General features: G+C 32.7%; 1 protein-coding gene across 4 annotated transcripts in view; it reads left to right on the top strand.

The window, feature by feature from the left end:
- The first annotated feature begins 7,497 nt into the window (after nt 1-7,497).
- Nucleotides 7,498-14,170, top strand: part of LOC133191969 (inversin-like) — a 41,771-nt gene continuing 35,098 nt past the window's right edge. For 2 of the 4 annotated variants that reach the window (XM_061327763.1, XM_061327761.1), the window contains exon 1: nt 11,879-11,991. In XM_061327763.1, the coding sequence (XP_061183747.1) occupies nt 11,902-11,991 (90 nt within the window). In that variant the 5' untranslated portion in view covers nt 11,879-11,901. Of the gene's footprint in view, nt 7,629-11,878; nt 11,992-13,373; nt 13,615-14,170 lie in introns of those variants that run through there. The other 2 variants (XM_061327762.1, XM_061327764.1) reach the window with 2 other exon arrangements.

Here is a 14,170-nt window from a genome sequence, read left to right as displayed (position 1 = left end):
TGAAGTCAAAGGCCTTGCCAAAAGCTTAATTAGTAATTGGGTAAATTGTTTTGGTAAAGAAAGGGAGATAATTATAACTGATGTTCGCTATAGGTGCCCAATTAAAGTCAGTTGGGAAAGAGATGTGTTCTCATTTGAGCATTTGTTTTGAAAGATCGCCAAGTCTCAGAACGAAAAAAGTTGAATATCTTAACAGTTAAAAAATCCTTAATCCTCCGAAATTTCAGTTGGTATTTAGACTGTTAACAGATTAGATATGGTAAAGAGAAAATGCCCTTACTTGGTCCACATTGGATACTCGACGCAACAAAGACGAAGGAGTCGAATTGTGATGGACATAATGCTAATACTAGGAAAAGATATCCTAATCTGACCCTCCTATTGCTGAGATATAGCAATTTGTGTTTCTTATTATAAAAAATGACCTGCATGGTAAGAAATACAAGACCCGCGAAAATCTTTTTTGTTACTGTGAACAGTGCACTACAGAACATAACACGTGACCGCCTGTACGACGTGTTTCGAGCATGGTAGAACGGTGGCATATGTGCATTGAAACCGGAGGGGTATACTTTTAATATAATAAACACTAAAACCGAATTTGATTTCTTTTTTGGGAGTTATTCAATTAGTTCTCGAATTTTTGATCACCCCTCGTACTTAAAGTTTTTGCAATTTATATTTGCTTTCGGTTGTCTTTTATTTCAGCGTTGTATGTGCTTGCACGCACTAGCAATGTCCAAACTAAAAAAAAAAATAGCATAAACCTGATAAATTACATTTTATATTTGGCCGATCATTGTACGATAACCACATGCATAATTTATTATAGAGTGTGCAGGGACAAAACAATAGTATATTTTAATGTCCATCAAATCTTGTCAGGTCAACACGTCAAACACACTTCTCCAATTTCAATGGCCTCTATACCTATTAATTGTTAAATCTGCATGTAATAATTATTTACTGGCAAGTAAATCATAGTAAAATAAATAAAGAAATAAAACTTATAGATGTACATACATTGTTAAAATGGAAAGACATTTGCTCATTTAAAAGTTTTTATTATAAAAAAAAAAAACCATTTAGAAGTGTTTTTCAATTTGTTAATGAGCAAGACAACATGATTTTAACATTAAACACTTGGTAATTCAGTTTTTTGGGTTTATATTGACACATAATCCCCTAAAGATTTAAATGCGGTAGAAGAGATCCATCACTCATAGCTTAATGATGTTGCTTTGAATTTTGCCTTCGTCAAATGTAAAAAGTGGAGAGAACTGCAAATTAATAACAAACCTAAAAGTAATATAGTCAATCAACTTGCATTTTTACGATGTGATGTAAGTAAAAATGTGATTCTAATTCGTTTTTAAAAATACTCTTTCAAGAAAACTATCACAAATAATTTTTAAGTGTATATAGAGAAACACACATAAAACAAAGTAGTAATCCAATATTTCAGGACTATTAGTATTATCGAGATGGAGTCACAATGTATCTGTTTATTCTATTGCTCACTATTTATCTCATGATGTATGTTGTCAGAAACCTAGCCTCAAGACCATAATCTGATATACAGCCTTAAGTCAAAATTTCAAATTTATATAGTTTTGAAATGATTTTATTTGTCAAACAAAATATTGTGGCATGTGTTTGTGTTTTAATATTGTGAAATCAATTATTTTCATGAGAGATTAATTTTCGTTGTTTTCGATGTATAAAATTACTCAAGTATTCAGGTCCAGCGAGCAATGTTTTTTTTTTTTACATAAATTAATACTCAACAATGCTTCACCCACAAATTAAATCCCCAAGAACCCAATTTTTTTTCCCTTAAACCACGAAAATTTGACACCAAGAAAATATGTGATACTGTGAAATATGTGATTTTACAGTATTATGCAAATCTGAAATTTTTTAAAAAGATATGTGAAATAAAAATCAAGATATTCAGAAAGAAAATGTTGGCTCAGTCTGTTCTCAGTTTATAGTTTTGAGGCCTATAGACTCATTAATTTGAAAAGCATAATCAGGAAAATGTATTCTTTTCATTGAAAGAAAACGACAAATGCACATACGACTCTTATGACAGAAAAGTTGAAATTCATATTGACAATGTTGCTGTTCTGTGATAGGGTCAATTATTTATTTCTTTTGCTGTTCTTCAATATGGGAACGAAAGAGTCCTGACGCGACTGTGTTAATTCCAAATTGATTGTGGCAAATATATTTTCGTCATCTTCTGTTCTTTGAGGGTCAAGCTAAGCTTTTCGATTTTAGGAGACAAGATACTTTCCAATTTTCTTAATATCAACAGTAGCTGAGAAAGGATGATGTGCCAAAAATAATGTTAGCTTCCCCCTTTTGGACGACGAATTATATTAAAACTACAACGATTTTGATACTTTTCAAACGAGTATGAATAAAAATGACACCCTGTTAACATTTTTCAATAGTTCGGATATTTTATAGTTATGAGGAATACCATATTGTCGTTGATTTTTTTTTAGACCCTTTAACAGCAAAATTCGTCCTGGTTTGTAATCATTTGTTGTTTTGTGAATAAAGATGAAAAAGGATGGATGGGACGTAATACAGCAGAGGGATATGCATGTCAAGACAGAATAGGCTTTTCATATCACGTGCCAATGTTTACCAGTCGAGAATCAAAGTACAGAACAACTCAAGCAATCAATACAGGTGTGTAATTTTAAGCATATAATAATTTTTTTTTCATTATAGTCAGCAATTAAAGCTATAGATTTATTATTTACATGTATAAAAGAAGCCAAAATTGCGATGATTTAAGTTGACAAGTAGCGTCGACGACAACAGGTGAGAAGAATGTACACCACGTGGTACAAAAAAGCGTATCAATCTGGACAGGTGAGTAAGGTTACGAAGGGTCATACGAATTCAAGCCAGGTAAATAACAATCGTTTAAACGTGATGACTTCAACTTCTCAATCGTCAATGTAGCAATATACCCTTATCACCTGCATATGGTATTTATGTCTCTTAGTTGATTCGATACGCAAGAGCATGCTCTACGTATGAGCAATTTCTAAAACGAGGCAAGCTATTGACAAACAAGTTGACAAAATAAGGATATCAACAGTCTCGTTTGAAGTAATCTTTTCGCAAGTTTTTCGGTCGATATAATGACCTTGTCAGCACATACAACCTATCATTGAGTCAAATGCTGACTGACGTTTTTCATACTAATTGTTAGGCCATTATTTATACACGGAACTGTTTACGGATTTTTCCGGTTTTTGTTTCCCGATCATGACAAGGAGCACACGGCGGGTGTGACCGGTCGGCAGGGGATGCTCACTCCTCCATGGTACCTGATCCCACTCTAAATTTTGAGGTCCGTGTTTACTCTGCTCCAAAGTTGTATCGTTTCATTGGACATTCGAGATTAAATACTGTTCGTTATCTTCATATTTTATTACAATTGAAAAGGTCATTTGGATTTTCGAAAGTTTTTAATCACATGAATTGAGCGCATTAAGGTACAATTTTCTCCTTTCACATATAGGTAGATTTTAATAAAATACAGTGACCAGCCGAGAGGGAAAACGTACCTACTTGCGCTCATTTGTATCTTGTATTTTAATAATAATTAATTATTCTAATTAATTTATCATAATCACAGAAAAGGTAGTGTCTGGAAAAAATGAATACAGAGTAGAACCCTCATGCAGTTCTATCCAGACCCTGTCTCCCACTTGTAACTGGTGGACAACAAGGTTGGAACCTGACTGGTAGGCATCAGCATTAGATCGTGTAACGTAAGCCATGACGCCTGCCTTTACTGAACCATTAATCATTATTTGTGTCCAGAATGTATTATCACTGTTTCCTACAACTGTACAGAAGATGAGGTAGAGTCCAGCTTTTGGGACAGTAAACACTCCTTTGGTTGGGTTATAGCCCCCTCCCACCTCGTACACGACTTTATCAAATATAATAGTCTGTCCAATAGTATACGTGGGTCTTCTCTGACTAGGTCCAGCTGTGAAAGCTACATTAGATTCAAAGCCTGAAAAAATATATAAAATAAAATAATGTAAACAAATGCCAAAGTCTAAGCTTCAGCAATCCCCGTCTCTGTTTAGTTTCGCAGTAACAATCCAAATCTTAGCCAATCTCTTTTATAAATATCCTTACATAAAGAAACCAAAAAAACATTAGTATCATTGATATTGAGAAAATTTTTAATTTGGCGAACATTATTACTATGGGAATTAATTCGGCTGTTAATACAGAATCGGTAAGAAATACCCGCAGCTTCAAGTCAGTATTACTCCTCAGTAATACGGACCAGTATTACTGATACATGTATATCTACAACTTATCGATACACACTTGTACGTACAGAACATTTAAGATATGCCTATGCCTCACACTCATTATTAACAATAAATCATCATGGGTCTTCCAAATATTAAAAAAATCGTCTATATTATTTACATGTTGACCTGTATATATGAAAAATGAATTTCATTGCAAACTCTTTCTGCTTCCTACAATAATGAGTCTGTCTGTCTAGCTATTTGTCCTACCCTCTCATATATTGCTTGTCATGAGTACCGAGCCATTAAGCGGGATTCTTGTCAATCACTGGCAGTTTTTAAATTAAATTCAGTGAGACTCAAGTTTTCCTTTTTCCATTCCACATACAAATTTGAATTGTCTTGAGATGCATATTCAATAAAAACTCTAAATAATTCATTAGAAAAAATGTATCATGAACAAAAGTAAATGCTTTAAAAATATATACGTACGATTCTGAAGACGGAAAATGGAGGCGTTTAGATTGACAATGTTATTGTTCTGGGAAAGTTTTAACCTCTTCATTTCAATGTTTGTCAAATTTTGCTGTATTTCAAAATAGGAAAGTAAGGACCTTAAAGTCGCTGTGTTATTGTGTACATCCATTAGAGAAAGAGTTAAATATCGGTCCCGGAGCTCTAGGTCCCTGATTGTGACAGATATATTCTTCATCATCTCCTGTTCTCTGTCTCTGACCGTCTGTTCGATTTCAAAAGTTAGGATGTTCTCCAATCTTTTCAAATCTTCAGTAGTTGTGATATTTTGTTGTGAGAGCATATATGTAGAATTCAGAGAGTCTAGTTTCCCTTGCAGAATAGTATTTTGTTGTTGCAGCTTGGAATTTTGTTCCACTAAGAATGTAGATGTGGAATTCAACAAGTCCAAATCATTTTTTAGATTAACATTTCTAGAGTCATTTTGCATGGAGCAGACTGCTTTCATTTGCTCTGTTAAATTAATATTCAGCAGCTTTAAGGCTTTTATTTCGGCTTCAAAATACCTTTGTAGTTCTTCGGATGTCTTCTGTTGTTGTTTTAGTTGTTGATTTTCTTGTTTAACGGAAGCTAAGTCGATAAGCACCGAATTTAAAATTGTTTCCAGATGAAGAAGTTGTTTGAACACATCAGGATCGGAATGTCCATTAAATGTTGATGTAACATTGGTTTGTCCGTGGAACAGCAAAGTCTTTGCATTAAAAAATGTACACATAAGCACAAGAAAACTGATCAACCAGTGCATTTTCATTAAATGTTATAAATAAAGGTGAACCACTTAGCGTTGTTATCGTTAAACAAACAGTATAATGTTACATATTGAATCTGATTACAGTGTGTGTATATAATACATTAAAAACGAAGTCAGCATGATTATAATTAAGTTGTTTTGAATGAGTCGATTGTCGTATTGGAAAGTATTTTTCTTCAATACAAGGAATTACTAAAATGAAATTCGTAGTTTTACCAAGCAGAATCCTTGTGGCAATGTCCAAAAATAGAATTGGGATAAAACGGATTGGTTTCGCAATGGAAAAGGTTATTTGTATTAAAAAAAAGACCAAAAACCTATCTCTAATAATTTCTAATAATTCATTTCTTTGACACGAATAGCTGAAAATAGAAGTATCAATTCTACGATCATACTGCATCCGGATTTTTTCCTTTAGATTCCATCTTCAGTTGGCCTATGAGAAAGATGAAGAGATGACAAGAGTCAAATAATCGCAGAGAAAGTGTTCTGGAAGGCCAATTACGTTGGTAACTTTTGATGACAATTTGTTTTCCAAATGATACAATAGAAGCAGTCAAAATGTTTTCTTTTCTTTTAAATTGCGACCATGAGTATAATTGGATGGAAATAAAAGTGGGTTTATAAAACATACTTAAAGTATGTCTCTCATCCACCTGTGTTTTGCTTTTTCTCTCAAAAATATTTAGATATCATACGAAAGGTAGACATAGCATTGCATATACAGTTATATACAAATTTTATAAAAAATAAATGTTCCTGATTTTTTTTTTTTACTTTTGAAAAGTTTATGAATCTTTTAGTATTCACGCACATAGGATATAGCGCCTATTCTATTGATCATTAGGAATATAGTTAAATCAGTAATTTCTTTACAATAAGCGTGATATAGTGGGTGAAACATTTCTTTTTATTTATACATAAACGTGAATGGGATTGGGCAGCAGGCATAGCATATTTTAGCCCCCTCCCTACAGCAAGGTCAAGGTAAATACAAACTGTATAACATTAATAAAAGAAACAGAACAAGATGCAAGGAAAAAGAAGGATAAACATTGAAAGGTGTCCGAATGTAAGCGATATGAGATGAAGATGAAAGATCTCATTCTCATTGCTCTGCATTAATATTACAATTTTACAATTCTCTACAAGAAAACTACACGGCACCTAGCTTTTAGAAAAATTAAGCCAATCTAAATGCGACAGAGATAAACATGTCTGTGGTGCATACCTAGCTGTAACCTAAGCAAAGAGAATGATCATGGACCCCCCGCCCCCCAACACACACACACACACACACACACAAATGTACATGGACCTTTTTCTGAAAATAATAAGATTTCAAGTCTGTGTTTGGCTTAAAATTCCTTGATAATATACTGATATACTCAAAAATAGAGAATATCACTGAAGCAAACCGTTATGAAACCTAAAAGACAGTTTAAAAAAAATTTGGAGAGGGCGAAAATAGGCTGAGTCTGCTGTCCAATCTCCTTCACTTTAATTTTGTAAAAAATTATTTAAATTAAACCTGAAAGATTGCAATACAAATATACTTTGTACTCCATTTTAAAGCCGCTAATCTGAACAACAGTATTTTTTAATTTACCTACGTTAGTATTAATTCTGTCAATAGATCTTTATACATATAACGTTATTTGAATTAATTATTAAAATAATATTTAAAATGTTTCAAATATATTCATTAAGATAGATAATTTTTAATTTCAATTTTTTTTTTTTTTTTTTGATTTTAAAATAAAAAAATTAAAATTAAAAATTATTTATCTTCATGAATATATTTGAAACATTTAACATGCTAATAAATAATTATCTTAAATTTGTTTACGTGTAGTCGAATCTTCGATCCGAATTGCCTTATGATCGAATTGTGTAGACACCCATAGATTGAAGCGCGTTGCTGCTGTAAACATCCGTTAACAAATATTGGAATAAACACTTATGTTTCGAGCCACTGAATGTTATGGGGAGGTAACTTAAACGCGAATGTTATGAGTGATACTCAGCTAGAAAACAAGGTAATCAACAATTTTATTTGTTTCTCTTTGTCTAATTGTTCAGGACATGTCGAGAAACGACAGAGGAAATGCTGGTTAGCTGTGAATATGGACATCTATGATTGTATACTAAAAGATGTGTTTAGCATTCTTCGAATCTTTAGAGAAAATTACTATTGAGCTCCACAAAGCAGTTATAAATGCTATATGAGTATATGTCATATTGTACTGTGAAACAAAAAAAATAATAGGCCTAATAAAAAGTTATAGTTAATAGTAGATAGGAAGTTATCCATCATCATGATTTTTAATTGCCACATGTTTTCCATATCTTATTGTCAATTATGTCAAAGTCATGTGGAGCACATGGCTCAGTTGTCATTGGTGTTTGGTCGGTAACACAAAAGTCACTGGTTCAAGCCTAGATAGAACGTTCTATCGTTAAAATGATATTGTCCTACGGACCCGGGTGTGGTGGGGGCTTGTCCCAAGACACAGTTAGATTATTCTAACGAGTTCAAGCCCTGCCATGGTCACTTGATCAGGTTGGGACCAAATGGGATATAAATTTACAATGCAAAAAATGAAAAATTTTATCTTGTTTATAAATATCATAAATCCGCATCAAGATACTTATAAAGGAATAACTTTTGGTCAACAAGTTTTTCTGTATGACCACTATTTAAGAGATTGATCCCTCGGAAGTTCGTAAACTTCTTGGGGATCAATCTGACAACCCGTAGGGACTTGCAGAAAAACTTGCTTGCCAAAAGTTATTGCTTTGAAAGTATTTTGATGCGGATTTGTAATATTTATAGCCAAAATAAAATTTTTCTTTTTTTGCACTGTAAAGAGCTAGGTTCACTTTATGAATAAAATGGCCCTGTAGATATACCAATTTATTGACTAACACATTATGTTCCATTTTAAACATCAAGATAAAGTAGAGACTTAGTACTTTCATTTCCTATTAAAAATTTTCTTCTGAAAGACAAGGTCTTGGAAAACAGGCTTCATGGAATTTCAATGCTCTTGAATTTTAAGTAAAACAAGTATATTTGAGTACTTTCACAGAAGAGAAATAATACGAGCGCACCCTCTGATCTAAAATATAAAACATGTTTTGTAATCCTCAGAAATAGTTCTATCATTTAAAAGTTGCATAATTTAGATCAGAGGTTGCGCTCTATATTAAATATAGAAAAATAGCTTTAAAAATTGGCTGTTTTTGTAGAATTTTTCAGGACATGAGGAAAATGACGCATTTCATGACGTCATAATGCATTGACTAGCCAGAAAATTACGTCATTTTTTATAGATACGCAGTCACCTAAGATCTAAATGATATTTAATGCATTGTCAACTAAAACCAAGCAATTTCAGTTTGTGTGAAATTCACAGGGCCAAAAAAGGCCCTAAGTGAACCTTGTTCTTTATATCCCATTGGGGATATTATATCCCAGAAAGGTTATTAGAGAGGTTGAGATTTTAAACTTGTACGCGTACGTGTACATGTGCACAAATTTTTACGTACACGTACACATTTTTTGTAATTTGTCTGTTGAGATTTAATGACGTGTAACATGAACGTGTAGACTGTAATCGGTGTCTCTGTTTCAACTATTTAGTAGTTTTGTGACATTAGTTTGACTTCAGTTAGTGAACAAAACACGGTTAAAATAAGTGTTCATGAAACTTAACATCCTAAATAATTAACAACAATAACAGTTTCACACATAAATTGACTAGTTTTTATTGAAAAAGCTACAAGTTTACACCTACGTGTATATGTAGATGCCTTTTACAAGTTGTAGGAACGTGTAGAAAACTTATCAACACCAAAACTGATGACGTAATATGCAAAAAATTTAGGGAATTCCCCCACTACATGTACCGGTACACGTACACGTATGAAATCTCAACCTCTCTATTATATCCCATTTGGGCGATTGTTCCCAACTTGTTGATGTTTTGTCATGTCATTCGACAAGGCACTTTTTATCTGCATTGTCTCAGTCCACCAAGCTGTAATGGGTATGTGTGCTGGCTTAGGCTGGGGGTTATCCTGTGATGGACTGGTGTCCCAGGTAGACAACTGGGTGCAAGTGAAAACGGCACTTGGTGAAAACGGCACTTTGGAAATATGCAAAATGGCTCTTCCAATTATATGGAAAACGGCACTTCTGGATATGCAAAATGGCACTTAATTTTTTTCTTTTGAGAATTTGATAAATGGCCATTGAGAATACAGAAAAATACTGCACAGAGCTTACCACAGGTAGCACAGTGGATCTAGAGTGCATGACCACAAGGTGATAATTAACTGTGGTGCCAGTGAAAGCTCAGGGGAGGAACAATTGCAACCTCAGCATTGCAAGAATTTACGACTTCTTACCGCAACATATCTTCTTGATGTATGGTGCTCATTACTGTGACATATTTAAATTTTGATAGGATAAAATTTCAAATTCAAAATTTTCTTTCAACTTTTGGTGATGCATTGAAAAGTCATAGTAGCCACTGCATTAGACAGATAGTTCTTGATTATTTATTAAACTACATTTAGATGGAAGAAGCATTTTCAGAGTTATGCATATATACCTTAAAATGTTGTGGTAATGTATGCTATTTTTGTCATGGTAATGAGTACCTGGTAATGACTATTTTGAATATCTTGTATGGAAATGCAATGCACCCACAGCGGTACTTATGTCAAATATAAAAAAGATCTTATAACATATTGGTTTACATTATTATCAAACAACTGCAACTTGCCGATCACCTATAGAGTCAGAATTTTTTGTGGATATTAGACACAAATGTTAATTACTCAAAAATTAGTTTAATTATTACAGAACATTGAATAGATGGGGAATAATACAGTGTTTTTTTTTTTTACCCCCCCCTTTTTTTTTGCAAAGAAATGTGTCTGCTTCTGTTGAATTGTCCATTGCTTTTTAAAAACACATTTTCTTGGCTGTTTGCTACATCTATTATACTTGTAGAACCATTTACGTATATACATGTACATCTGAGTGGTTGCATGAAATTTTCGAAACTAAGGCCACATAAATTTAAAATTTAGATTCTCATCCTAATTTCTTGAAAAATTGGGGCGGGTGGGCGGATTTTATTTTTTATTTTTTATAATTGAAAGTATCAACAAAACACTCTTCGTACACAAAATCTTTACATTATGTTAATGCCAATATGAATAGATTTTATTGTTTTCATATCCTTTAAATGTCTACAGAAGATTCTTGTTATAAAAAATTAAAATATTTATAGTTCTATTAACAAATTATCAAGTAAACAGATACGGCACATGCCAAACAAAATCATATGTCATATTTGCAAAATCTGTAAAATATTAGACTGAAAGCCTAGGCCTGAACATTTTTAAGATTTAACATTTCCTTTGCACTATTATTCTCTAAAGTCTGCCGACGATGTCTTTTTTTAAAATGCAAAATCACATACAAGTACAACAGGAGATCGTTAAAACTTGTCCAGGTGTCATTTTCTTCGTCTGTTTTTACTTGGTTGAAATCTCTTTAAAAACTTGCTCATGTCTTTATGTTATTTTTGCTTCTCTGTCTTCTCTTTACTGACAAATTATCTTTTCCTTTCGTACTTAAACTGCTTTTATTGCCGATTTTTCTCCATTGTTCACATGGCTTTTTGCTATAAATAGCGCCACGCGACTTTTAATACAGACGTAAGATAACTCTTAACTTTTGACCCAAATTCTTGCTGAATAAAAATACATGAAAATACTTTTGACACCCAAAAATCAAAATATAAAACAACGGAGCGGGGCACTTTGAGAGGGGCGGGCGGGGGTGAGAATCTAAAGATTAATTTTACCTGGCCTAATTATTAAATGTTGAAAATTATTTTCTACTTTGCATTAATTTGTTTCACAACAAATCTCTATATTCTCACTATAAAGAAAATATTATTATAAATATGAATTTCAACCCCCCTCCCCCCTCTTTAAGTGGGCAATGCATTACACCTTTGAAGCACTATCACTTTAACACAACTTTTGCACCAGCCTGTATTTTTCTGGCAAAATTGTTACCACGGTAACATGGTATATTTGGTTCATCATGTACAAAGTTTTTTTTTTAAAGAAAAAAAAAGATTGTATTTCTTCCAATAGGCATATTTGAAAAGCAAAAAGTGTCTTTTTTGAAAAGAAACTTTTAAAGATGATTTTATAAGTTGGTGCCATGTTGAGTGAGTTGCTGAAGTTTTTGGAGATTGTGCTCACTTCCTGTTCCTGTGAAACATGACCACTGCCTACCTGTTGTGTTGTGTCGGCTGCAGATACAGATTCAAGAATTCTCCCTATCAGAACAGCTGTAGCAGCACTTATCTGGTACATTATTAATGTATAACATACAACAGGGAGAACCTTTATAATGTCTGTAAACCTTTATTGTAAATAATCTAGTTGTGATTGGAGTCTCTGCTCATATGCCTGTTGTTATGAATTTTGAATGACGTATCTTCACTTGCCTTGGGAGAGAAGTAAATTAAGATATATCTGTACATTTTGAAAGAAGAGGTTTTCTGCATTATTTATGAGAGTAAATAGTTCTTTTCCTATCCAGAAACATTAAAAGATTGCTAAAGAATTTCAGTGTGTTTTTTACATGAAGAATAAACTGGAATTTTCTAGGAAAAAAAAAAAACATAATGTGAATCCCAAATTATGTTCTCTTTATCTGTTCTCGAGGACCAAAATCACAGTAATTTTTCCTATCTGTTACAAAGGACAACCATGTGTCCTTATAAATATATGATTCATCAACAACACAGTTCCCTTGTGTAAATCAAACTTTGATCTTCACATTGACTACACTGGTTTAATTGTATACATGTATCTACCCTTTCCATGCCAAAGTGTCTTCAGTAACATTTTTAAACTGACACAAAAAATTTTCAGTTTTCAAATTTTCTTTAGAGTAAGTTTGTTGCCAACAGAAAAGCAAATATGATTAAAGTATTGAATGGCTAAATACAACGGAGGCATAAATATTTGACTTTGTACAAATGTAAGAAGGGAGGAACTTGAATGATAAGGATGAAAGGGCAATAGGATAAGTTGGATCTCCAACAGCTAATCAATTTTAAACAGAATATATATCAGTAAATACTTGGACAAGAAATATTGGAAATCTTTTATTTTCTCTCATTGATTTTTTTAAGGGCCCTGCTCTACTCAATGTGTACATTTTATCAATTTTTTTGCTCCTAAGCATTGAATGTTAAATAATTCTAAAAGAATAGAAGTAAGACTCGGTGCTTAACCAATTGAAGTCCTTAAGAGATACTTAAAAGACTTTAAAAACTTCTGCATTGGTGTATTGTATTTCTTGTGAGGGTCATTTTATGACCTGTTTTAAATATTGAATAGCACTGTGGTTTGACTCTCATACACAAACAGTAACGGTCTTATCTTATATCTCGCTACAAATTTAAATTCATTCTGCAGGTATTAACGTTACCTGTCACACTTGGCCATTCAACAATCGTCTTTGATAAGTGACTATCTAAATTAATTTACATTGTTATTTTTATTTATCAAAGATTATATATACCAATTGTAATTTTGGAAAGAAAATCCTGCATGTAGCAAAGAGCAAACCTTTGTTTGTGGAAAAAAAACAACATTCGGTCAAAGACCGCCTCAAACATTTTAGCATTTTTAATATGGATGTGTTAATAGGGATTAAACATTTGGATCAATCAATATATTAAATGAACTCAACTGAAAGCAAGTGGATCTATTTATTGAATGTTTGTGAAGGTCAAATGCCTTAATCTGTTGGTGTTTTATTCCGTTGTTCCCTAAGTATATACAGTGCAGTAGACTGTTAATCTATATAGGATAGATATATATTTGTTTTGTGTTGTTAATGAAGAGGATTGCCTATTAACATGCAGGTGACATAATTCTCTATCACCAGTAATAATGGGATTTGAAAATCAAGACCAGGTGAGAGAGAGAGATTCTAAGTTACTGAATTTATTCATGAAAATTTTTTTTTGAAAAGTCCTTTTGTACAGAATTATACAATCCACAGTGACTGTTGCTTTTATGTACTTGTTGATGTTAGTTGTAAATAGAGAGAGAGAGAGAAAGAGAGGGAGTCATGAAGAAACCTATATATATAACTGAATGTTTCATATACTACTTTAGTGTATGCGTATTCTTGAGATAACATCAAGTTATGACAGTTTTGTATCTTAAAATACAGTCACATCCTATACTAGTTATGTTGAGCATGGGAATATCTGATTTACAAAATTTCATCTATGGACATATAGTCACTATAGTCAAATCTTGGTGTCTCGAACAGGCTGTCTCAAACATATAAGACTTAAAAAAAAAGAAAAACACCGACTGAGATATATGGGGTTTCAAAATATTGGAATTACCAGTACTTATAAGGCTCAAATTCATCTGAAGGTTTGGTTTAATTGCCATTTCACTTCAACATACTGTAAAATCACATATTTTCGTGGAGTCAGATTTTCGTGGTTTAAGGAAA

The sequence above is a fragment of the Saccostrea echinata genome, unplaced genomic scaffold (assembly GCF_033153115.1).
Source record: "Saccostrea echinata isolate AGI-Se365-2 ecotype Australia unplaced genomic scaffold, CSIRO_AGI_Sech_v1 ptg000025l, whole genome shotgun sequence".
Classification (NCBI taxonomy): Eukaryota; Metazoa; Mollusca; class Bivalvia; order Ostreida; family Ostreidae; genus Saccostrea; species Saccostrea echinata.
Note: the sequence above shows the minus strand (reverse complement) of the source record. Positions and strands in the feature narration are given on the sequence as shown.